Here is a 21,935-nt window from a genome sequence, read left to right on the forward strand (position 1 = left end):
TCACAAACCCAGTGAGAAAAGTCATAACTCGTCCCTCTTACACTTGCCCTCACTCGAAGCCCTATGTTCCTCAGTATCCTTTGCTGGGGTCTCTCGGAGACCATCAATAGTCGCCGCCAAATGCGTGAATTCAGGAGCATCCTCACCCAGACCCCAGGCAAACACTCCGCCCAGCTCTTTCTCCCGCAAAATCTGCGGGAATTTCTGCTTGATAGCGTCGGGCGTGTCCCAAGACCAGAATATACTTTTGTTCTCGTCCCAGAAATAGTAGCCGCCACCGACAGTATCATACACTCCGTTTGTTTTGGCCTTCTCAAAGCTTGCAGATAATTCAGAAGGGACCCGATCAATCCATGAGAACGCCCCCGCTTGTCCGAGGTCTGCGCCTGTAGTTGGGTCTTCCATTGGCACGGTTGGACATCCGACGGGTTTTCTTGCGCATTGGTCCCCCGAGACGGTCTTGAACCATTTCACGTAGTACGCAAGGCCGAGATTCAGCTTCTCAGCTGGCATTCCAGCCTCCAAATATGCGTTGATAGAGTCGAGCGATAGCTGCAGGCCAGTATGATGTTTCGTAACGTTGTCTCGTCTGTTCATCAGATCGTAGGCCATAACGTTCAAGAAGTCCACCGAGGGCTCGATTGAGGGTATAGTCTCCTTAGTGAAGGCCAGCATGTCTCGTCGAAGACCAGGGACGGCGGCGGATATCAATTTGCCTGGAATAGCTGCCCGGATCTCTGCAAGGAACTCGGGGTAGGCTGCGATCTCCCACGCTTTCTCGGAGTTTGGCGTTTGCTTGTAGTCGTCACCGTTGCCGCTGAAAGGGGAAGGTTAGTAACGGGCTTATGTGACGCCATAGGTAGACAGCGGAAGGGGGGGCGGGGGCACGTAAAAACTTACCCAGGATACTCCCAGTCAATATCAACGCCTGCAACCGTCAGTCAACGATTTCTTCGGAGATCTGCTCGGAAAGGAGAATACCATCCGCCCCTGTATCATCCAGCATCCTCCTGATATTCGATGCAAACAACTTCCGACTTTCCTCCGTCCGAGCGCCCTCAGAGAACCCCTGCGTATCTCCCCACCCGCCAATGGCCACCATTATAGGTATCCCCGGGGAGAACTTGGCGCGTGCCGCTTCGACAGTGGTGAAAAGAGGCCAGGTTGACTCATTGTTATTCCGGTTGAAGGTTGAGGAGTGCATAAAGGCCAATGCAACGTGGGTTATTTCTGATGCCAGAGAGACCTCAGGGACGAGATTGTGCTGCCTGTGCTCCAAGTTAGCTTGACTGGTGTGTTGGGCTGGCGTGGGCAACTCACCCTGTCAAGTACATTAGCAGCTTTGTCGCGCATATCTCGTTTGATAGGACGAGGAGAGACCAGGCAAACTTTCCAGGCAACATCGTGAGACAAACAAATCCAATGCGATGAGCTTCTCATTGACCGCAGTCGATCAAATCAATGGTTAAGAGGAGGATGAAGTTGTCAAGTTGAGGGGCTGTGATACATTGCCAAGCCTGGTCACATGATGCACGAAGATATATTTCCGCCTGCTGGTGTTCTGCTTTCTGATTTCCTCTTGATAATCCCCGAGTACCTAGCGGTAACTGCTTACAATCGCTGCGACATATGCGTCTTCATCATACCGCACTATTATTATGAGCCGACGAAATTCTACACGCCAGCGAAAAGAAAGGATATCAAGAGGCGCGGTTATGCAGAAAATGATCAACATTGGCCGTGAGCAACATTGGGTGCCACCTCGTTAGGCAGTCCGTTCGAAGGCTCCAGCTTCTGACTGCAACGAATGACTCGGACTCCGCTCTAACATATACCTGATTCGAAGAAGTTCGGCCCCTAGATCTTCATCGACATCATAACCCGCATCGTTTCCTCTTCCCAACGGGAGTCCTACCACGCAGCACTCTCAATCAAGTTCTATCAGTTACATTGGCAACGAACCCCTGCGGCAACGCCGCAACCGCCTCGGCTGTCAAATGCCTAATGGATCCGCCATTCAGAATCTCCAACAGAGGAATCTCGACTGCCAGCTCCTTTGCAAGCCATTTGCGCAGATCGACAGCGACCAGCGAATCCATACCCAGCTCACGAAGCTGGGTCGCAGCCGTCAGGGGATAATCGTCCGCAAGGCTGAATTTGCTGCGGACTTTGGTTATGAGACTAGCCTCCACAATTCCGGTGACCTGGTCCAAGGTTGTGGCCGATTCCAGCTGCGCTATGGTGGAGCTATTGCTGCCACTGTTACCTTTGTTAGATCTTCGCTGGTCAGATTTGACGCAATAGTCCACAAACCCCCAAAGCAAAGGCTTGCGATACCATCTCAATTCGACGTCCTCGGGGTCGCGTTTCATCATTCCGTTGATGACTTCTGGGTGGCGGCCAGACTCGGGACGGCCGGCGACAATAGCCTCGGCGAAAAAGCGGTCGACGTCCCTCTCGGAGAGGAGATAGGAGCCTGTGGTGCTCTGGATATGCTGGATAAGGTTTTGGCCCTTGCGGGCCAAGATTCCAATGCCATTGACTACACCGAGGTGTATGATACTCGCCACCAAGCCGCGTGCACGCCGCCTATGGATTAGGTTATTTTGAAAACAGACCGCAGCCGCGTATGCCGATTGACTCTCATTACCAAAGATCCCAGCCAAGGACCCAAAGACAATGAAAAAGTCTAGGTTGACGGTTGGGCCACAGAGCTCATCAAGGAAAAGAGTGCCCTCAACCTTGGGTGCCATGTTTCGTTGAATGATGTCCACAGATGTCTGGAGGAAATCGCTGTCTTCCAAGTTTAGGGCTCCATTGACGACACCGCCAATCGGGGGATACCACTGTTGAATTTCGCGGAAAAGATCTATTACTGACTCACGGCTCGTCAAGTCCAGGGCCATCGGAGCCATGCGCGCCCCTTTCCGCGCCATCGACTCGATCCACTTGGTATTTATTTTCGGGTTACGACTGGCTAGGACTATATGACGAGCGCCTCTAGTTACCATCCACTGGGCAATGGACTGGCCAAAGTCGCCTGCCATACCGGCCAGGAGGTACGTCTTCTGGCTTGATAACTGGACGAGTGAGGCTGAAGGCTGGATATGGGCTATCAGAGAAAAGCATTGTGTCCAGTCAACGATGCTATCCGCTGAGACCTTTTGAGTTGCCAGCTCGTTAGCAGGGACCCCGATAGTCGAGGAGCATTCCTTCATCCACCCCAATATTGCTGGGCTCAAATCACGGAGCTTGGCCACAAGTTGGTTGCCAAACATGAGCGCACTCTTAGGGTTGAGTACGGATGGTCTATAGAGAGTTTTGACAGCCTCGCGGATGACCTCGGGGGATAGCACTAGATCAAAGTGCGAAAATATTGATCTGCTGTTCTCTTCAAGGTCTAAGCATGCGGCCACAGAGATTTCCCGCGGCAGGATGTCTCGCAGAGCCCGAGCTGAAGCAGTGGACGGCAACTCGTAGACCCCTTCAGGTGGAAGACGCCGGCTCGTAGTAAATAATACTTCCATGTTGCGGTGGGAGACTTGGCTGAGGATCGCCTTGCGAACTACGTCTCCAGCCTCATGAACGAAGAGCGCTGAGTTATCTTTGGCCCGTTCAACCAAGAAGATTGCAACCACCGTATCGGCCACGGCCTTGAGAAGCTCGCCATCATGGTCCTCCCCGATCTCGAATGGTACCTCCAGAGTCCATTCCTTGGGCACCTGGAAGTGCGAGCTGTGCTGGTCCGCTAAGCAAAGCAATCGAGAGCCATTCTCGTCCACTCCAATCACCAAGTGAAGAAACACGTCATTTGCAATTCGCACTGCCTGAACGGTGGCATACCGCGACCGTACACGAATGTAGTCAACGACACCATTGCAAGGCATTCGACCGTCGGCCTCCGCAATCTGGATGACATGGTGACCGTCTGGCGTCTGGGTAACATTAACGCTAGCTGACGACAAATCGACTTTCTTAGCCACCTTCTTTCTGACCGCCGCATACCGATCGTTGTTGTCTTGGTCGTCCTGCAAGCGAACTGCCTGTATCTTTCCGTCCTTGAAGAACAGTTCCAGTTCGGTGGTGTGAAGGCAGGTAGGATGCGTGAAGTCATTGGAGGTTTGGGTGTAAGCGAGGCGCATGAGAACGGTCGCTACCAGCCATGGAGTGGCGTCGTTCTGGTCGTCGATATTAAAGTATTGATAGAGGGACTTGGGATTCTCTTGAACGAGGGATTTCAGCCAACCACTGCTAAGGCCATAATGAGGCCTTTCGCTTTCTGGCCCGACAGTCACCCACAACATCTTGTCGGCCATTGACACTAAGCGCTGCATTGACTGCAGGCGATTCTCATTGAGGTCATCAAACCATGACAACCCAAGGTCAAGCATACTCAGGACAACGACACTGCTATCATCAGAAATATTTAGCAATGCCGGTGAGTCAAGAGAGGTTGCATGGATGACACCTGTGAAGCGAGATTCCACAAGGGTCGACAAATCGCCCGCCAGAGACCTCGCCCAGTTCTCCGTTCCACCCAAGACGACGAGTTCGGTAGGCCGGGGGAACAAGGTCAAGGGATCAGTGTTGAAAGCCAAAGGATCTCGCAGCAGCCGGATGTGCGAATCCACAGCTTGACTGATAATCAGAGAAGTGTCACAGTATCTCTCATCCTCCGCAGCTGTGGTGAATACGTCGATACCGCTAAATTCCGTGTCTTTCAGCAGCTGGTCCCAGCCTGAGGGGCTGACCATAGGACCCCAGACGCGTCCGTCCTCATGCCCTGCCCACCACCCGTCAAACGTGGAGAAACACCACGTCTTCGCGATCATGTCTAGATTGGTGACCTCCTGCAGTGCAAGGTACCCACCGGGCTTCAAGAGGCGACGGACCCGCTCCATCGTCGGCTTCATGAATTTCGTCGCGTGTAGGACGTTTGACGCCACAATGAGATCGTACGAGTGCTCCTCGAAGCCCTGCTCAATTGGATCTCGCTCAATGTTTAATGCCTTGTAAATCATTCGATCTTCATAGGGCTCGAGATCTACTTTTGCGTCCTCGAAGAAAGCCACTGAGATATCAGTAAAGGTATATGAATGGCAAGCAAGTCCAATGCGACTGAGAATAGCGCGTGTCGCCGAGCCAGTGCCCGCGCCAATCTCTAGGATTTTCATCCTTGGATAACGAAAAGTCATCTGATTAACAAGCTGCCCGAGACCCTCGTTCATGGCGGCTATACTGGTATCCTCTTTATAGAACTGCGTCAGGGCATCATTTTTGCGCAGTTCCTCCAGCAGCGACGTCTCACCACGGATGAACCCGATAAGATTCTCATACACTATGGCGGCCATTCTGGCGGCCGGAATAACAGTTCCTTGCTCCAGAAGACGATCAAGATCATCTCGCGTGAGTTCCAACCACTCACGGCGCAACAGGGGATGTTTTCCCTCCCGAGTTATGGCCAAAGTGTGCTCCATCCAAGAAACGACGGTCTGCCGATGCCAGTCAAGCCCCTGTCGGTCCTCTTCGGTAAGGTCATCAAGGCAAAACCTCATGTAAAGGAATATGATCAGCTCACTCAGCTTAAGTACTTTTGTGATTTCCGACGACCTCGGTGGCAGTATCCAGTCCTTGGGCTCAATGGGTCCCACAACAAGCTTCGAGAAGAGTTGCCGCCTGTCCAAGGGTTGTTGCAGAGGCGAGACTTCAACTCCAGCGATTTGGACGAGGCCATGGCCGTCTTGCGTGAAGATATCACAATCACCGGAGAAACCGTCCGAGTCAAGCTTGGTACATTCTCCTCGTGCGGACAATATCTTGCCTGCGGCCGCTGTTCCGGAAGCACCACAGAAAACCGGGTTAATGACGATACTCTTGATGCTGGTCGGCACCATAAGAGTATAGATCTCACCATCTCCAGGTGCACCAAGAGACGCCAGAACGACCTGAAGCGCGGAGTCCAGCACAACGGGATGCAACTGGGGACCGGGAGAGTCAACGACAGGAGTGCTGTGTCCGAACGACACGTCATTGCATAGCTCCCCAAATGCCAGGTCCTTTTTGCGAGTGAGACTTTGGATTCCTCTGAATGGACCAGTGTATCCGTACCCCAGGGTGGAAAGAAAGGCGTAAAAGTCATTCGGATCCACTGGATGGGCGTCACACGGTGGGGGTTCACCCCGGGCAAGAGTTTTGGTATCTGGTTGACCCCAGAGAATGGTCAATCGACCGGAAGCGCGAGTCTGCAACGAGTCGCCGGTAGTCGCGTCGATTTGGAATTCGCCCACCGTGCTTTGAAGGACTTTGCTCTCAGTAACTTTCGCCAATCTGAAGAGAGTCTCGATGCCAATGGGATCGTCCTCTGGCATGACGATAGCCTGGCGTATGACAAAGTCTTCAATTCTCACCTGGCGAATCGGCCTATCCCCGCAAACTACACTCGCTGCTTCAAAAGCCATCGAAATGTAACCAGCGGCGGGGAAAACCGTTTGCGACTGGATCTGATGACCGCTAAGCCATGGGAGGATGTCGGACTTCAGATAATTATGCCATCGCCATTCTCTGTCTCCGGACGTGGGTTCTAAGGAGCCAATGAGGATGTTGGGCGGGCCCCGTTTGAATAAATGGTGGTTCACGAGTCGCTTGTGGAATGTATATGCCTTTTCATGGCTGAAAGGATAACTAGGCAAGTCCTTTACGAGGTCTATCTTCCAGTGCGAGTTGAAGAGCCGGGCGTAGCTCGTTACATCGATGGTCTGCGGTCCGAGATGTCCCCAGATTCTCCCAATGGCTGACGCCATTGATTTTACACCAGCACTTCCGCGCTCCAGGGCACCCACATAGGGCACATCGGACTCGACAGGAAGAACGGAAGCAAATGTTTGCTGCGCTGGGCCTTTCAGAGCCGGGTGTGGACCAACTTCAATCACTAACGAAGGCTCTCCCAGATGCGTCACAACGGCCTCAACTGCTTCCGTGAATGATACCTGGCTTACCATATTCTCTATCCAGTACTCACCCGTTAGCGAGGATGAGCTCTTGGACAGATTGATAACCACGCCTGGGTACACACTCGAGTACCACTTCGTGTCGGATCCAGGTGCGTGGATCTGGATATTGCACTTGTTCAAAGCTTCCCTGTATGCCGAAGAGCACAGAAGCATATGATGAGAATGATATGCCGTGTCTACACGGAGCAGGCGTGCAAACTTGTTCTCCTCTTTCAGCTCCTCCTCGAGTCGATGGATGGCGTCCGCATCTCCGGACAGGGTAACGCTGGATGGGGCGTTGCTTGCGGCCAGCATAACTCGACCTTTAAATTCTGGACGGTTACAAATCTCGACGGCTTCTGTACTGGACATCCCAACAGCCATCATCGCTCCGGGCTGACCATCCCCCGCTCCAGCTTGAGAAGCGACGAAACCCCGGAGATAAGCAATACGAATTGCATCCGACATTGTCAGAAATCCTGCAGCGTATGCTGCAGCGATTTCACCAGATGAATGGCCGACAATGGCATCGAATGAGACGCCCAGAGACTTGAGGAATCGGACGAGGATAATCTGCAGCGCTGTGCAGAGTGGCTGGGAGAGACCCGCGGTATGGAGCGGGGCCGACGCATTGGAGAGCTCCTCCAAGAGGGAGAATGACGGCCGGTACTTGCTGGGTAACCCATCGAGGGACTGCTGCATTTCGCCAATCCATTTAAGGGCTGTTGGAGAGCTGGTAATCAGGTCAGCGCCCATCTGTGGCCATTGTGCGCCCTGGCCTGTAAAGACGCCAACTAGCCGCCTATTTTCGGCACGGGCACGTTCGGCCATGAAGGGCAGCATCTGCGTTCTCTGAGCATCTCTCAAATGCTTGTCAATCTCCGTCAGCAGCTCGTCGGCAGTGGAGGCGGTTAGGGCTAGCCTGTACGTCAAGGCGGATCGTCGCTCTATGAGGGTAGCTGCAAGTTGCATCAACGAAGTTGCGGGATTGTCCCGGAGATACTGCTGGTATATGCTCAAAACGGTGGCCAACTTCTTTGCAGTCACAGCGGAGAAAACAAACGGGAGTAACGCAGAGACCGGAGTGTGCCCATTAAGCCCATTTGCTGCATCTGCTCCATTGATAGTATGGGCCCCGTTGAGTCCGATGTCCGACTCTGGCGGCTCATAGCTTTCCAGAATGGCGTGAGCATTGGTCCCTCCAAATCCAAACGAGTTAACCGAGACGCGGCGGGGAACGCCTCTCGCAAGGGCTGGCCAGGCCATTGGTTCGGTAGGAACCTTCAAATGCGCAATGAACGGTTCTAGCGCTGGGTTCAAAGTCTCGAAGAGGAGATTTGGGGTGATTGTCCTGTTTTGGATTGATAGTGAGGCCTTGATGATACCAGCTAACCCGGCCAAGCCTTCGGTATGGCCCACTATAGTCTTGATTGAACCCACATACAAGGGACTCGAATTGTGTGAGTTGCCGTCGTCGCCTTGCTCGCCAAAGAAGGCGCCATGGATTGCGGAGGCTTCCTGGGGATCACCGGCCAAGGTCCCAGTTCCATGGGCCTCAAAGTACTGACAGCGGTCTCGAGGATTGCGGGGATCCAGCCCTGCGCGGGCATACGTGCTTTCAATCAGTCGCCGTTGAGCCGTGCCAGAAGGCATGGTAAGTCCAAGTGTTCGACCGTCCTGATTGACGCCAGTCCCTTTAATTACGCACTCGATCGGGTCGCCATTGGCCACGGCGTCGGAGAGCCTCTTCAAAACGATCGAAGCAACACCTTCTCCCCTTGCATAGCCATTGGCGTTAGCATCCCACATCCGACCGCGGCCATCCGGCGACAGCATTGTCATCTTGGATGTTGTGATGAAGAAATTCGGAGTAAGGAGGAGGTTGACGCCCGCGGCGATTGCTACAGGACACTCCTGCTGCTGGAGAGCGGTGACAGCCTGGTGGAGGGCAACCATGCTGGATGAGCATGCAGTGTCTACAACCACCGACGGACCATGCCAGTCAAAGAAGTAGGAGACACGGTTGGCTAGGATACTGCGGGCGCCACCGGTGGCAGCGTGTGGGGGGACGGCCTGAAAGTCTATCGAGACCAGTTCACCCCACTCCGAGCTCATTTGGCCGCAGAAGACGCCGGTTGACGAGCCTCGAAGCTGGTCAAGGCGAAGCCCGGCTGCTTCCAGTGATTCAAAGACTGCTTCTAGGAGCTGTCTATGCTGTGGATCCATGGCTCCCGCTTCCGCGGAGGAAATATTGAAAAAAGGCGCATCGAAACATCGAGGGTCCTCGGAAAGGAAGTAGGCTTCTGGACTGTTACCAGTTCCAGGGTAGCCTGCATCCTTATGGTAGAAGGCGAGGGCGTCGAAGCGGGTGGGAGGAGGAGCGGACGCTACGTCGCGGGGATGTTTCAACAGCTCCCAAAGGCGAGAGGGGGAGATTGCGTCCCCAGGGAACCTGCAACTGGTTCCAATAATGGCGATGGGCTCAGCTGGCATTGTGTTCAGCTAGCATTGTTGGGCTTAGATGGAGGGTCAGGAAGGGTGGAATCTTAAGCACCGAGACCAAGCGCTCGATGGTGTATTTATCGCCAGTTGAGGGGGCCAGGGATAACAAGATGCAAGGATTATGCATGGAAGCACGTACCCCGGGTCCTGCCGTCATCTGAAAGCTAGCATGTCGATTCCATTGGTGCAGTCGGACGGCACAACTTCGAGCAGCATACACGGTCTGCCCGGGGATGCTCCAACAGCTTTCACATTCAACTAGCTCAAGCACATCCCAGCAGCGAGGTTTCGGGCTCCGAGGTTTCTACCACCATCCTCAACTCAGTACATATCCCTGGACTGGACAGGGAGGTGTTCAACAACCTTGATCTACCGTCCTTCCACCTATCTCTTGAGACACAGCTGTCATTGGATTCTACCTCCTTCCATCTATTTATTCAGACAGTTTTGATTGTGAAGTATTGACTTCGCTCGACATTATGGCTTGTGAAAACAACCAACCTTCTCTCCGAGTCGTTATCATTGGTGGCTCTATCACCGGACTCACCCTCGCCCATTGCCTGGACAAGGCTGGGATCGATTACGTCCTGCTTGAGAAGCATCAGGACATTCTGGCCAGTTTGGGCGCATCCGTTGCTCTTCAACCCCCCGGCTGCCGTATTCTAGACCAACTTGGCGTCTTCGACCGGCTCAAACAATGCAGACATGACTTGGACAAGTACCAACTGGCGCTTCCGGGAGACTTCAAGTTCGATATCACAGCGCCTGGTTTCTACACTGCGGGGTATCTCCTTGGTATTCCACTGTGCTTATCAAACCTAACTAACACCGGTCATTGGTCCAGAATGGGCTATCCAGTAACGGCAATCACCCGGCGAAATCTTCTCCATGCTCTATACACGTCGCTAGAGGACCTGTCAAAAGTCAAGACGGGCACTCGAGTTATCAAGATCGACCCGAGTTCGAGTTTAGATCCCCACGGGCCATTGAAGGTGACCACCGAGTTCGGAGAGCAGTATACAGGGGACGTGGTTGTGGGTGCCGACGGGACTCACGGTGTTGTTCGCGATGCGATGTGGCGGACGGCGGAAACCTCGACTCGAGGACCGAACCCGGGTCTAGAACAAGACAAACGCAGCATGCAAGTCGACTACTACGCGATCGTGGGCATGACCGGGTCAGCTGAGGAGGTTGCTCAAGCCCTGCCACCAGGCCCGCTGTACTTGCGTTCCCACCCTCATTGCTTGTTCATGGTGATTCCGTACCCAGACACCACGATTACCTGGTTTGCGATCATCAAGACAGATCGCACATACATCCACCCTGACGTCCCAAGCTGGTCGCAGGAAGACGTCGCCGCCAAGCTCGAACAGCTCGGCGACTACACCATTCGACCGCAGGTCACCTTCCGCGATCTTTGGCAGAGAACATCCTCGATTACATCGACTGCATGCCACGAAGGGCTCCTGCAGACCTGGTCAGCTGGCCGCATGACGTGCATCGGCGATGCAGCTTTCAAGGTGAGTTTGTCGAACTTAAACCATCGAGTCGACCAGAGCTAACACGCCCGCCACCACAAGCTCACCCCGAATTTCGGTATTGGCGCAAACCTCTGCATCGAATCGGCTGTGGCGCTGGCAAACGCCCTCCGCCAGCTGAACACGAACACCCACACCACCCTGCAAGACCCCAATGCAGCCATTAGCAGTGCATTGTCCGAGTACTATGTGCCGCTGCGGAACCGACTCTGCGGGATTTGCATGTACTCCCACCGGGCTTCCCGGTCGCAGTCGCTCGAAACTTTGGCTGGCTGGCTTATGCTCCGCTTCATCAGCCCCCTCATCGGGCGCCTCTCGTATTACCTCAACCTACTCTACATGGAGACCGCCGTGACGCTGGATTACCTGCCGCGCCCGCTGCGCGACCGAAATGCTGCGGGGGGACGGGAACGTGATATGCGGCAGGCAGCGCGAATCTTGGGCGGGGTTCTACTGGGGCTTGTTGGGTTTGTGGTGAGCGTGTTGATGTATAACCTGCATCGGCTATGGACATGCATAGTGGCATAAATCAAACCTGGCCACGAAGTCCACATTGGAATCTACTGCTTTTACTTCAACCTGTTTATTCCAGAGAAACCTGACCGATAGGCCTCACTACTGCAGACAAATCCAAGAGTCCGATCGTATGCAGAAAGCCAATCACCTAAAGCGCGAAGCCCCCATCCACCTGGACATCATCAACGCTTCCCCAATAACATAACTTCCCATCGACGAGATTAAGCAAAGGACCGCATCGCAACCTCCTCGACGCTCGCCACCCGTCCAAGTGTCGTCCTCCTCAGTTCCGAGGCTCGGAACTGGGCCGGCCAATTGGGTAGGCCGGATAGACCTCTAGCTGTCTCACAATGTTACTCCGTAGGGATGCTCCCTTGAGCGTGCGGTCTGCAGCTCCAGACTCCCGAGCGGCCTGTGCGCAATCAGCACAGCAGATAGATCCATGGCACGGGCTTATGGCGTCGAATGTGGCGGCAGCGGCAACCTGGTCTTCCGGGAGACTTCCGCGAGAAAGCTTGGCCCGAGGTCTCCCTGCGTGACGGTCAAATTGAGATCTGGACTGCGACTGCTGTGGCCAAGTTTGAGTCGGATTTGATCTCGGGCAAGCTGGCGAGCTGACTGTGAGTGCAATACATCTAACAGAGCTGGGCGGGAATGAAATATGCTTATCTAGAGGCTTTGAATGGCTGTTTGCGCGCGGGCCAAGCATACCTAGGTGATCGTGCGAATGATCATCTTGTAGTAGTAGTGGTGGTGGTGGTGGCCTGGGTAGCATTAGCATTGCTTCTTTGGGGGACAGAAGGCTCGCGTTTCTTCAACTGATTGGCTATGTTTCTTTGCTAGAGTTTTCTGGTCGTCACAGAATTAGAGCTAGAAGCAGAACTCAAAACAAATGCCTCCAATGTTGTGTCAGATCCCTGCCTTGATGCATGACTTTCATTCCATTCCTGCTGGCTGCATCCCCCTCGTCACAACCATCCATTCCAAGTCTCCCACCACCCAACCACCCAGACTACGCACACCACCGAGGCAGCCCCCTCCTCCTGCCCAAGCAAGCCCACCACCCCATCAAGGCCCTAGGCCTACCCCCTCCGCACCTCAAAGACCTCCTCAACAACCGCAATCTCCAACCGCGTCCCACACGCAAAGTCCAACTCCTTCTCCCTGAGCTGCCGCATGCGCAGATCACTAACAAACTTCTCCTGGAACGCCGCGTACGCCGCCTCATCGGCAAAGGTAAGGACGTTGACGGCGTCAAACCCAAACTCCGTCTTGATGGTCAGCGGCACGGCGCTGCCGTCGGCACCCTGCAACGCGCCCTCGGGGATCACTGTGGGTGCGGAGGCGGAGCTGGAGGACGCGTTTTGCGTGTTGCTGATGAAGTGCATTTGGATTGAGAGCGGGAATGTCTCGCCCATGCACTCCTTGATGGCTGTGACGTGCTCCTTGTAGCCGCGTTTGAAGGCTTCCGGGGTCACGGTGGGGAGGCGGTATTTGAGGGAGATGAGCTTGAGGGGCATGTTGGGGGATGGTAGGTGGGTTGGATGTGATATTACTGTGCTCAAGGTGCTGAGGCCGAGTGCCTTGCTGCTGCATGTGAGGTCCGGAAGTCGGGGGAGATAAATAGGTTTGGGGAAGAGTGGACTGTGGTATATCACATGCATCCATGGGACGCTCTGGTTCTTCGGGGTCTGTCTATGCCGTCAAGTCTCGTTCTGGTTCTGGTTCTGATTTCGATTCAGCGAATCGCGTTGGTCCATAGCTGATGCACGGACATCTGGATATAAGCTTGCATATACCGACAGGAGCAGATCGCTTGACATGCCTGGCCTTACTAGGCAGGGCCGTGCGACTGATGTCCCGGGGTTGGCATCGCCGTGTCAGATGTGATGAGTAAATTGCTTGCATCACCCTATTCCAGTATTAGAAACCCTAAACCCATTTAAGCGGGCGAAACTAGGTAGGTAGGTAGTAAACTACATGTTGCATGTATGGGCTAGGACTGATAGGGTTAAATTAGGGTTAAGGATAGGTTACCAGCCCTAACCATATACTTGAATCAAGCTATCAATACCAGATGAGTAGTAGAGTTAAGTAGAAGTTGTTACTATTTTAACATGGGAAATTCTGCCTGAACTAGCTTTTGTGAATGTGCTATCTAGGTATACAGAAAGAAGAAGCATGACATTATGACACGACGATACCTTCAAGGCGTCTGCGGCGGCGTCATCCCTCGACAAGCCGGACACGCCTGATCTTCCTCATCCTCTCGCCAGTCGTGGACGTCCGGCCGTTGGTCCGGGGGACACATATTATTCTGCTGTTGCGCTGCGCGGCACATGCTAATGTGGATGGTGACTTCGTGCCCGCAGACGCCGAATCGGCCACGGATGTTAGTGCACATCTTTACTTGTTTGTTAGCAGGAACCTCTTAAACTAGGAAAAGGGTATTACTTGCGTTGCTAGAATGATTTTAAGTTGGACAAAATTCGGTATCTTATATGGAGAAGAGAAGTCCAGGTATCTTGTTCTTCCACTTATCTTATAGCTCAAAAAATGTATTAGCAAACAAAGCCACACCCTTCGTAGCCATGTGCCCGTGGTCCTTCAGCTACAGCTGTTTCTACCGTGCATTCATTGAACCATGTAGCTCATTCATGGCAGTTTTCACAGATTCAAAGACGCTTTCTTCGCCTGTCTGGATCAAGAACAGGCACTGCCTCATTCTTTGAACCTCCAAGGCTAGGGCGCAAACCGAGACAGGCTCTGACACATGGATAGCTGGTTGGAGACTGTGTTTGTTTCATAGCCACACGCCCACGAGGAAATTTAAAATTCCAGCGCTTTGGACCATAACGCATTGTGGCGCTAGACAAGCTCTGTTTGTTCTTTTATGGGAGGTAGCAGCTTAGACTCTCGCATAATCTGCGTCAGGGAACAATTCAATGCGCAAAGACCCGGGCGCCCAGCGGAGCTTTAATGCGCCAAATTGATAATCTGTACTACGTTAGACGTGCCACGGGCGAGCTTGCTCATGATAAAGCTATGTTTCAGGAATAAGAATAGTAACGAACAAGGGCCTTCAGCCACTGGCAAATGTTCCCAAGTTAGGGCTGCGCCTTCCCCCTGACCCGCTAAGCGGCCCCGGGCGCCTTTACAAAGAGCCTGGGCCCCGTCCCAATGTTTCAACTCTTTTAACCTTTCAAACACCATAGGTAATGAAACCCATCATAAACTTCAGGAGCTTTTCCCACGCTAAACAGCATACTCGATATAGATGCAGATTCTTCGACGCGTCACAAATATCCAGACTACATTACTCAAACACGAGTTTACTGTCTTGTTCTCAAAAGCAAAAGCTATTGCAGTGTCTCCAAGACCTAGGAGCACTTAAATAGACCTGACTCGACTTGACAAGTCCGTCGGCGATGTTGGAGAAGAATCTTATGTGGCAAGCAGAAGACTATAGTAGACAGTGAGGTCTCTCTTTTGATACTGTGAATCATACAAATACAACCAATATGGACGAGCCTGTTAGTGAGAATATCTTTTGTCTAGTATCCAACTGAAAGACAGAAAAATAAAGAAAAGCACCTACGCCTACTCGAGCATCCGGATAGCCGGCGGGCGCTCGTAATGGTCCTCAAAGTCCCAGTCACACTGGATCTTCAGATACGCCGTGAGCTGAGCATCATCATAGACCACGTTCATCCAACCCACATCCTCCGCCGTAGATCCCTCCAGGGGCACGAGCTCGTCTTCCTCGTCTCCGTCTTCCGACACCCCCTCCCCCTCCCCCTCCCTCTCCTGAGGTTCCCACTCGCCCCTCACAAGCCGAACATACCCCGTGCGATTTATCCCCTCGTCCTCCCCCGGCGCCTGGAGCACAGACTCCAGACTGTCCCGATCCACCATAATGAAGAACCGGTAGCGCCCGCCTTCCGCCGCCGACAAAATACGCGGCGAGAGACGCGGGTTCTCATCCGCAAACGCGCTGGGCACCCAGGTGCTGCGGAAATGCTCGCGGAGCGTCGCGGTTGTCGCGCCCGCGAAGGAAGGGTCCTCGATAACGGTCGGCGCGAAGGACTCGAGGATGTCGAGTCCATTGCCCAGCTCCAGGAGCTCCGTGACGGCGTCGTAGAGGCGCGTCATGAAGGCGTCCCACTCGGCGTCGCTTTCGTATGTGCACCTGTAGATGGCGAAGCCCCATTTGCGGAATCCGTCGGCTTCCATTAGCCGCTCCAGGGTATCGGCGGCGTTATGTGCTGTTAAGCCATCCGGGGTTCGGTTGGACATTTGGAGTTCCCCGTTGATGGCTATTGGGAGGGCGCGGCCTCTGGCTGTGGTTGTGGTTGAGAAATGAGCTGACTGCTGGGAGGGTTGGAGGAGCCGCGGTATGTAGACCGGGGGTGTAAGGCGGCGGCGGATGGGAGTTATTAGGCGAGCGATGCTAGATAACCTATTGATGATCACCTTGGTCTGGAAAACAATTCTTGGGTTCATTTCGGCGTTGAATGTGTGATGAAAAGAAAGATGGATGTTGATAAGAATGTTTTCAAATAGGATCGACGACTATATATTTTCGGAACCCTCGGCCCATCATGGGATTGGCAAAGCCCTAACTTCCAATACCCAGCATATCAGCCCCCGCCATCCCCCCAATACCTGAACAATATATAATATCTATCCTTGTTTATTACATCCACACTAGATAAACACTACAAAGCAACACCCACGCACACGGAGCGGTCCTCGTAGTCGGGGATGTTAGCGAAGAGCGCGGTGGTACACTCTCCCTCTGCAAGCCAGGTGTTCCAGGCTAAAAGATGGCCGAGTGAGATATCAAAGGTGTCAAGGATATCCTCACAGGTCATGTCTAGTGGGCTAGGTCAACAGGACGACAATTATGGATTCAGGGGCTACATACCTCCTTCATCATGGCTGTTGACATAGGTAAAGCAGTTGCAGTTTGAGGCGGTACCATCCTCAGTCGCCTCAATGGAAAGGCACATGGTTTCATTGTCCGTGACTTTATTTCTATCAGATTTGAGGTTCCCACATTAGAAAAACGATTACATACCTGTACTATTCTCGTACTTTTTGACACAATAGCTGTACGCCGACGAGAGTGTGCAGCTGACTTGGTTGTTTTCGAGACTCGGGTTCCACTCCACCAGATCCGCAAAGGGCACATTATGGTCCAATGCTAAATAGTAGCATGAGACGTCGTCAAAGGACGTCGCGTCGTATTCATAACAGTCCGAGATGGTTCCTGGAGCCTTGGACGGGAGAGGTGGAGGGGTGTAGATAAAGCCGGGATCACTGGTGGCTGTAGGGATATCGGCATCCACGGAAGAGAAGGTAGCAGAGGTGACGGTGTTGGGGTAGCTAGTGATAGAGTCTGTCCCAGCAAGCTGCTGGGCGCGTGCCGAATCCACCAGCACCAGTAAGCCCGCGACGGCAGTCCGTAGCCCTCGCATGTTGGGGCAATGGCTTAAAACGCGAACGTTAAAAGCAGGGCATTAGGTGGCGGTTTGAACTATTTAGCATGAGTGCGAAGTGAAGTCCCCGCTCGATGGTTCGTTTCAAGAACCTGTTGCCTCAATAATTGGCGAAAAATTGTCCGACACAGGGGCGAGACCCTAGTAATAGCTAAAAAAAAAAAAAAAAAAGAAGATAGGGCCGACCGCGAATTGAACGCGGGACCTAGCGGAAACAGTTCACTGCAGCCGCTTGCTCTACCTCTGAGCTACCGACCCTTGATTGGTTAAAGTATTTTTATTAACATTTATGATCAACAGACACTGCTTACAGCCAACTACCATTGGGTGTACCGAGTAAATGCCATGTGGTCCGACATAATTACACAACACCAGGGCGAGTGATTAACATCCATAGGGAGTATTATAGATTAGTCCATCTACCTCTCCTTAAACCGACAACACGCCTCCCCACAGAGACACCTCTTCTCCAAACTCCTCCAATACCCCTCCGAATAATCCACCGTGATCTCCGCACCCGCACTTACCCCCCTACTAACAACAATAATCCGTTCCTTGCCCCTCCAATAGAATCTCTGGAACTGGCTATTCGGTCGACAACTGTGATTAATAAACCGCGTGAAGTTGCCCATCCTCCCTTGGAAGATCTGGTACGGTCGCGACCGCGTTCCTCCGATCATCACGTCTAGCCCGGTGATCCCGCTTGTGATTAGGCCGGTGAATTCGCCGATTGCGGTGCCGCGGTCGAAGGGCTGGACTTCCGTTAGGTACCCTAGCTTATTAAGAAGGAGAAGGGAGGTGGGAGATCTTGGGAAGGGACTTACACAGCGCGCAACAACGCCGTTATTCTTCCCATTCGTTGTGCGAAAGATCTGAACTGGAGCTGAAGATCTGACTCCGCCGAAGAGCGCCGGGAAGCACACACACTGGTTCTCTGTGATATCGTCGGATTGTTTCTCGTGGCAGACGGGGCAGGTATCTTCGTCGAGCTCTGGGACGCGGCGCGGATCGTCACGCCCAAATACTTTCTCATCAAGAACGCATTCATCGATGAAAGTGTACTGAAATCCACCGGGCAGATTCAAATACTCGTACGTCGACGCAAGCGTGAGACACGTTCCCTCGGGCGTCGTAACCCACCCATGCGGATGGCCCGTATAAACAGCAGGCGTATCCTGCTGAATGACCTGCAAAATATCCCTCCACCCCGGATGCAACGTATCAGCCGCGATCTCCAGACCAGAGCGTATATGCCGTAGACGGCAGAACAGTCCCTCGCCGAATTCACTGCGGTACTTGCAGAACCGGTAGACGCCTGCGCTGGCGAACACGAGCGCCGCCCACCCGCCGTAGTCTTTGATTTCTTTGTAGCCGCGCCAGATGGCCCTACACGGCTCATTAGTCTTCTGTCGCAGGATGGGTGGGCGTAGTGAAGGTAACGCGTACATTCTATTCCGCAGGTCTTTCTCCCTCCAGTTCAGCACGACGCATGCTTCGCGCACGGCGATCATGCGCGCCTCTGTCTTAGACAGGATTGGCTTTTCGTAGCGCAGGACTGCAGTGCGTGCTTCGAAGCTTTCGACCCAGAAGGCTTGCACGATCATCTCGAGGGCCCGGCTGGATTGGCTGCGGTTGTAGTACTGCAGACATAGAGCGTTGACGGATTCGAATACTTCGAGACTTGCGCCTGAGCGGATGTTGATTGTCGGTTTTACATCCTGCTCGCCGGATTAGCATTATGTCCATATAGGAGCTCGGAGAGGGGAAATAGCATACTGAGAAGTCTCGACTCAACTGAACGGATGAGTACACCTGTCGCCAGATCCCAGAAATCAATTTGTCGGATGATGTTGGTTCCAGGACTGGCGGGTCAAGGCCTTGGCCTGGTTTTGCGCGTTGCGGGAAGCGCGTGTCGCTGTGGACTTGGCGGATGGATTTTGGGGACTCATTGTCGTGTGGATGGCTATTGGATGCCTCTTTGGTATGCAATGGACGGGCTTTGCTCTTCTCCAGAGATGAAGAATGAGGAAGGCGCAGTCCGCTCACTGTCTTGTGTCGTTTGGAAGGTCGGGACTCGTGGTCATCGGGTGTGAAGTGTAGGGTAGACTCTGATGCTGAGTCTGCTCCATCCCCCTGCTCAACGTAAGTCGAAATTCGGATGATTTGGTAAAAAGGGATATATCATGTCTTCTTACCCCTGGGTCCGGAGTATGCGCTGGTGTAAACGACGGTGATGGCACAAGCATCCCATTGCGAAGGTTGATGCAGCCCTAAAAAGTCAGAAACACATAAATGCAAAGAAAAAATATTAGCAAACCAGCTGCAGCGCCCCATTACTTGACGTTGACCGAGCACCCGTTGTTAACGAAGCCTCTATCCTCAGATACAGATCCTTGTCGTTCGGACTGCCTTGTATAGCCGAGGCAAGCTGTGCAGGGAAAATCGGGTTGTGTAGGATGTCGCACAGTTGCGATACCAGCGGTGGTAAAGAAGACACCATGGCGCCCAGACAGACGTATGTACGATTTCTTGTACCCTGTTATACGGTGGGTCAACAGTACCCTTGACAAGATGAGGATGAAATAAGGTGAGATGTGCCTCCACAGCAGCCAAGACGGAAATCTGCCCGGGCAAAGGCGCTGACTCAGCTTAGGGCAAAAGATGTCATCAGTTGATTAACATGCGGATGAATACACTTGACAAGTAGAAGTTGCAGAGGGTAGGTTATGTCGCAGTGAAGATCTTATTAGGAGGATAATAACTCTGGAAACCCGGACAAATGCATTATTTATATCTATTGCCATGACACCACCTTAACTGCTGATTACATCCCCCGTAAGAATCCGGTTGTCTTGTTCAACTAGATCCATGCCTACCTATAATCTTACCATAAAGGCCTTTTCTCACCCTTAATATCCCATCCACCCTGTACAGATTGTTTCAACCCAATCCTCACCATGTCCTCTTCCTTGTCCCCATCTCCCATGCATTCCATCCCCATATCCCGAGAAAAGTCCACCACCTCCTACGCCTATCTATCTACCAGATGGAGAAGTTTCCGCGCCTTCCGTCCGGGACAAGGCATCCATAAACCACAACATCTATTCCGCCGGCGCCTCCCCTACTACTGGAGCGACATCACTGACGCCCTCACCTACCAAACCATCGCCAGTACAATCCGTATGTACTTCGTCAAGTACGTTTCTCCCCCCTTCACAGCTCTCCCACCTACTGACCTAGAACCCAGCCTCCTCCCCGCAATAGCCTACACCCTCAACATAACCCGGCGAACAGGCTCCTTCTACGGCCTCAACAAGTGCCTCTTCTCATCCGAACTCGCAGGCATACTCTCCAGCGTCTTCACAGCCAACCCTTAACAATCATCGGCATCACCGGGTTGATTTCATTGTTTAACTACACAATCTACAATACCATATTGCAGTACGAAATCTCTATATACGGCAACTTCATGCCCTGGGCGGCCATCTGGGGCGCGCTCTCCCATTAGATCCTGGCGATTTGTAATCTGCGATTATATGCGCTATGTTACGGATTTCTCGAGCGAGGGGTTTGGGATGTATGTCGGGATTACTTCATACCCCCCTCAACTGATTATCGCCTTCGCTTCCCATCATCTCCGAGATCCTTGCTTTCCCCATGCCATCAAGCTCCGTCGGACGACCCTTCTGCTGAGGGGGTACATGAAACAGCTGAGTCTGTACGGATACACCCTCCCCGCCAGCTTGCCCTAGTGCGCCAATCCCGACCGGCCCCATAACAGCATGCGTCCTCTTCCTCCTTTCAAGTAGCGCCCAGCACACAGCAGATAACGCCAAAACACCTAGCGGGACTCCCACACCCGCACCAATCGCGACATCATTGTTGCTGCAAGCTCCCTCAGAGCTCCCTCTACCATCTCCCCCGGTCCCACTGGAGTTGGCATCCGTGGAGCCAGAGCCGGAGTCGTCGTCGCTAACCGTGGAATTACCCACACCAGCAAGCGCCGCCCTCCCAAAAACCATCTCCCCATCCTCCAGCACAAACGGCTCGTCCCCATTCTCACAAGACGTCGTCTGGTCCGTCTGATTTGCCTGAGCCCCAGCGCCACAGCAGTAAATCGCGCGGCCGTCATCGTTGCTCCCCACACTGACAATAGGCGCGTTTGTAGCCGTGCGATAATTTACTGCCCACACCAACTATTAGTCTTGCCCTTTCCTCCCTACAATAACAATAAAGAATGAGAAAGAAAGGAAACGCACCACAATAATAAGCGCAGAAATCACCCCAGCCCGAATCCGTGCAGGATCCGCGATACAGGGTGTAGGGTTGCGCGGACACACTGAGGCAGTAGCCGGGCGAGAGGCAGATTGCGTCGGGGCCGCAGCAGAAGGTTTGCGTTGCGGAGGTGCAGGGGACGGCGGTTGGGGAGGTGGTGCGGTCGGGGTTGTAGCATGTCCTGCCGGATTCTTGGGCTTGCGCCCTGACTAGAAGGGCGAGGGCGGCGAGGGGGGTCAGAGTGGTAGAGAGTGAGAGCATCGTACTGTAGAGCCCCAATTAGAAGGTTTGGTCAAAGAGATGTGAGTACAGGGGTGGCGTGAGTAAAGGTACTGGTAAGGACGAGCGAGGAGAAAAGCTTGCGAGGCTGGGGATGGCCTCGGGAATTCCCCAGGCGGGGTTATCAGCGAACCTGAACCCTGTTTTTGCAGATCTACTAGGTGCATGGGGCTAGAATGGGCTGGGTTAGGATGTTCCTGGATGGTCTTCATGATTAGTGGAGGCTTACTTGGCGCATAGCGTAGCGTGCAGGGTCCCTGATAAGGGAAAAACAAACGAGATGGCCAGGTCCCATCCCAACTCGACACTGGAAGGTTCTCGGGTGATCTAGGTAC

The 21,935-nt window shown here is 53.2% G+C and overlaps 6 protein-coding genes across 6 annotated transcripts; 1 reads left to right on the top strand and 5 right to left on the bottom strand.

Moving 5' to 3' along the window:
- Positions 1 to 21: 21 nt before the first annotated feature.
- DSM5745_08393 (uncharacterized protein) lies at positions 22 to 9,482 on the bottom strand (the record flags this gene model as incomplete). The annotated part of the gene is made up of 5 exons (XM_026750409.1): positions 22 to 817; positions 901 to 928; positions 982 to 1,321; positions 1,950 to 2,259; positions 2,314 to 9,482. 5 exons carry the CDS (start codon positions 9,480 to 9,482, stop codon positions 22 to 24), a joined length of 8,643 nt encoding a protein of 2,880 aa, XP_026601413.1.
- A 488-nt stretch (positions 9,483 to 9,970) lies between these two features.
- Positions 9,971 to 11,445, top strand: DSM5745_08394 (FAD-dependent oxidoreductase; the record flags this gene model as incomplete). Its single annotated transcript, XM_026750410.1, has 2 exons — positions 9,971 to 11,011; positions 11,200 to 11,445. 2 exons carry the CDS (start codon positions 9,971 to 9,973, stop codon positions 11,443 to 11,445), a joined length of 1,287 nt encoding a protein of 428 aa, XP_026601414.1.
- A 1,182-nt stretch (positions 11,446 to 12,627) lies between these two features.
- DSM5745_08395 (uncharacterized protein) lies at positions 12,628 to 13,065 on the bottom strand (the record flags this gene model as incomplete). The annotated part of the gene is made up of 1 exon (XM_026750411.1): positions 12,628 to 13,065. One exon carries the CDS (start codon positions 13,063 to 13,065, stop codon positions 12,628 to 12,630), a length of 438 nt encoding a protein of 145 aa, XP_026601415.1.
- Positions 13,066 to 15,145: 2,080 nt separating this feature from the next.
- Positions 15,146 to 17,025, bottom strand: DSM5745_08396 (uncharacterized protein; the record flags this gene model as incomplete). The annotated part of the gene is made up of 4 exons (XM_026750412.1): positions 15,146 to 16,004; positions 16,286 to 16,421; positions 16,473 to 16,574; positions 16,626 to 17,025. 4 exons carry the CDS (start codon positions 17,023 to 17,025, stop codon positions 15,146 to 15,148), a joined length of 1,497 nt encoding a protein of 498 aa, XP_026601416.1.
- Positions 17,026 to 17,465: 440 nt separating this feature from the next.
- On the bottom strand, positions 17,466 to 19,546 carry DSM5745_08397 (SET domain-containing protein; the record flags this gene model as incomplete). The annotated part of the gene is made up of 5 exons (XM_026750413.1): positions 17,466 to 17,798; positions 17,871 to 18,764; positions 18,823 to 19,179; positions 19,242 to 19,316; positions 19,364 to 19,546. The coding sequence occupies 5 exons, from the start codon at positions 19,544 to 19,546 to the stop codon at positions 17,466 to 17,468; spliced, it is 1,842 nt and encodes a 613-aa protein (XP_026601417.1).
- A 1,093-nt stretch (positions 19,547 to 20,639) lies between these two features.
- On the bottom strand, positions 20,640 to 21,582 carry DSM5745_08398 (uncharacterized protein; the record flags this gene model as incomplete). Its single annotated transcript, XM_026750414.1, has 2 exons — positions 20,640 to 21,229; positions 21,306 to 21,582. The coding sequence occupies 2 exons, from the start codon at positions 21,580 to 21,582 to the stop codon at positions 20,640 to 20,642; spliced, it is 867 nt and encodes a 288-aa protein (XP_026601418.1).
- Between the last annotated feature and the right edge of the window lie 353 nt (positions 21,583 to 21,935).

Source organism: Aspergillus mulundensis (assembly GCF_003369625.1).
Source record: "Aspergillus mulundensis strain DSM 5745 chromosome Unknown scaffold_9, whole genome shotgun sequence".
Classification (NCBI taxonomy): domain Eukaryota; kingdom Fungi; phylum Ascomycota; class Eurotiomycetes; order Eurotiales; family Aspergillaceae; genus Aspergillus; species Aspergillus mulundensis.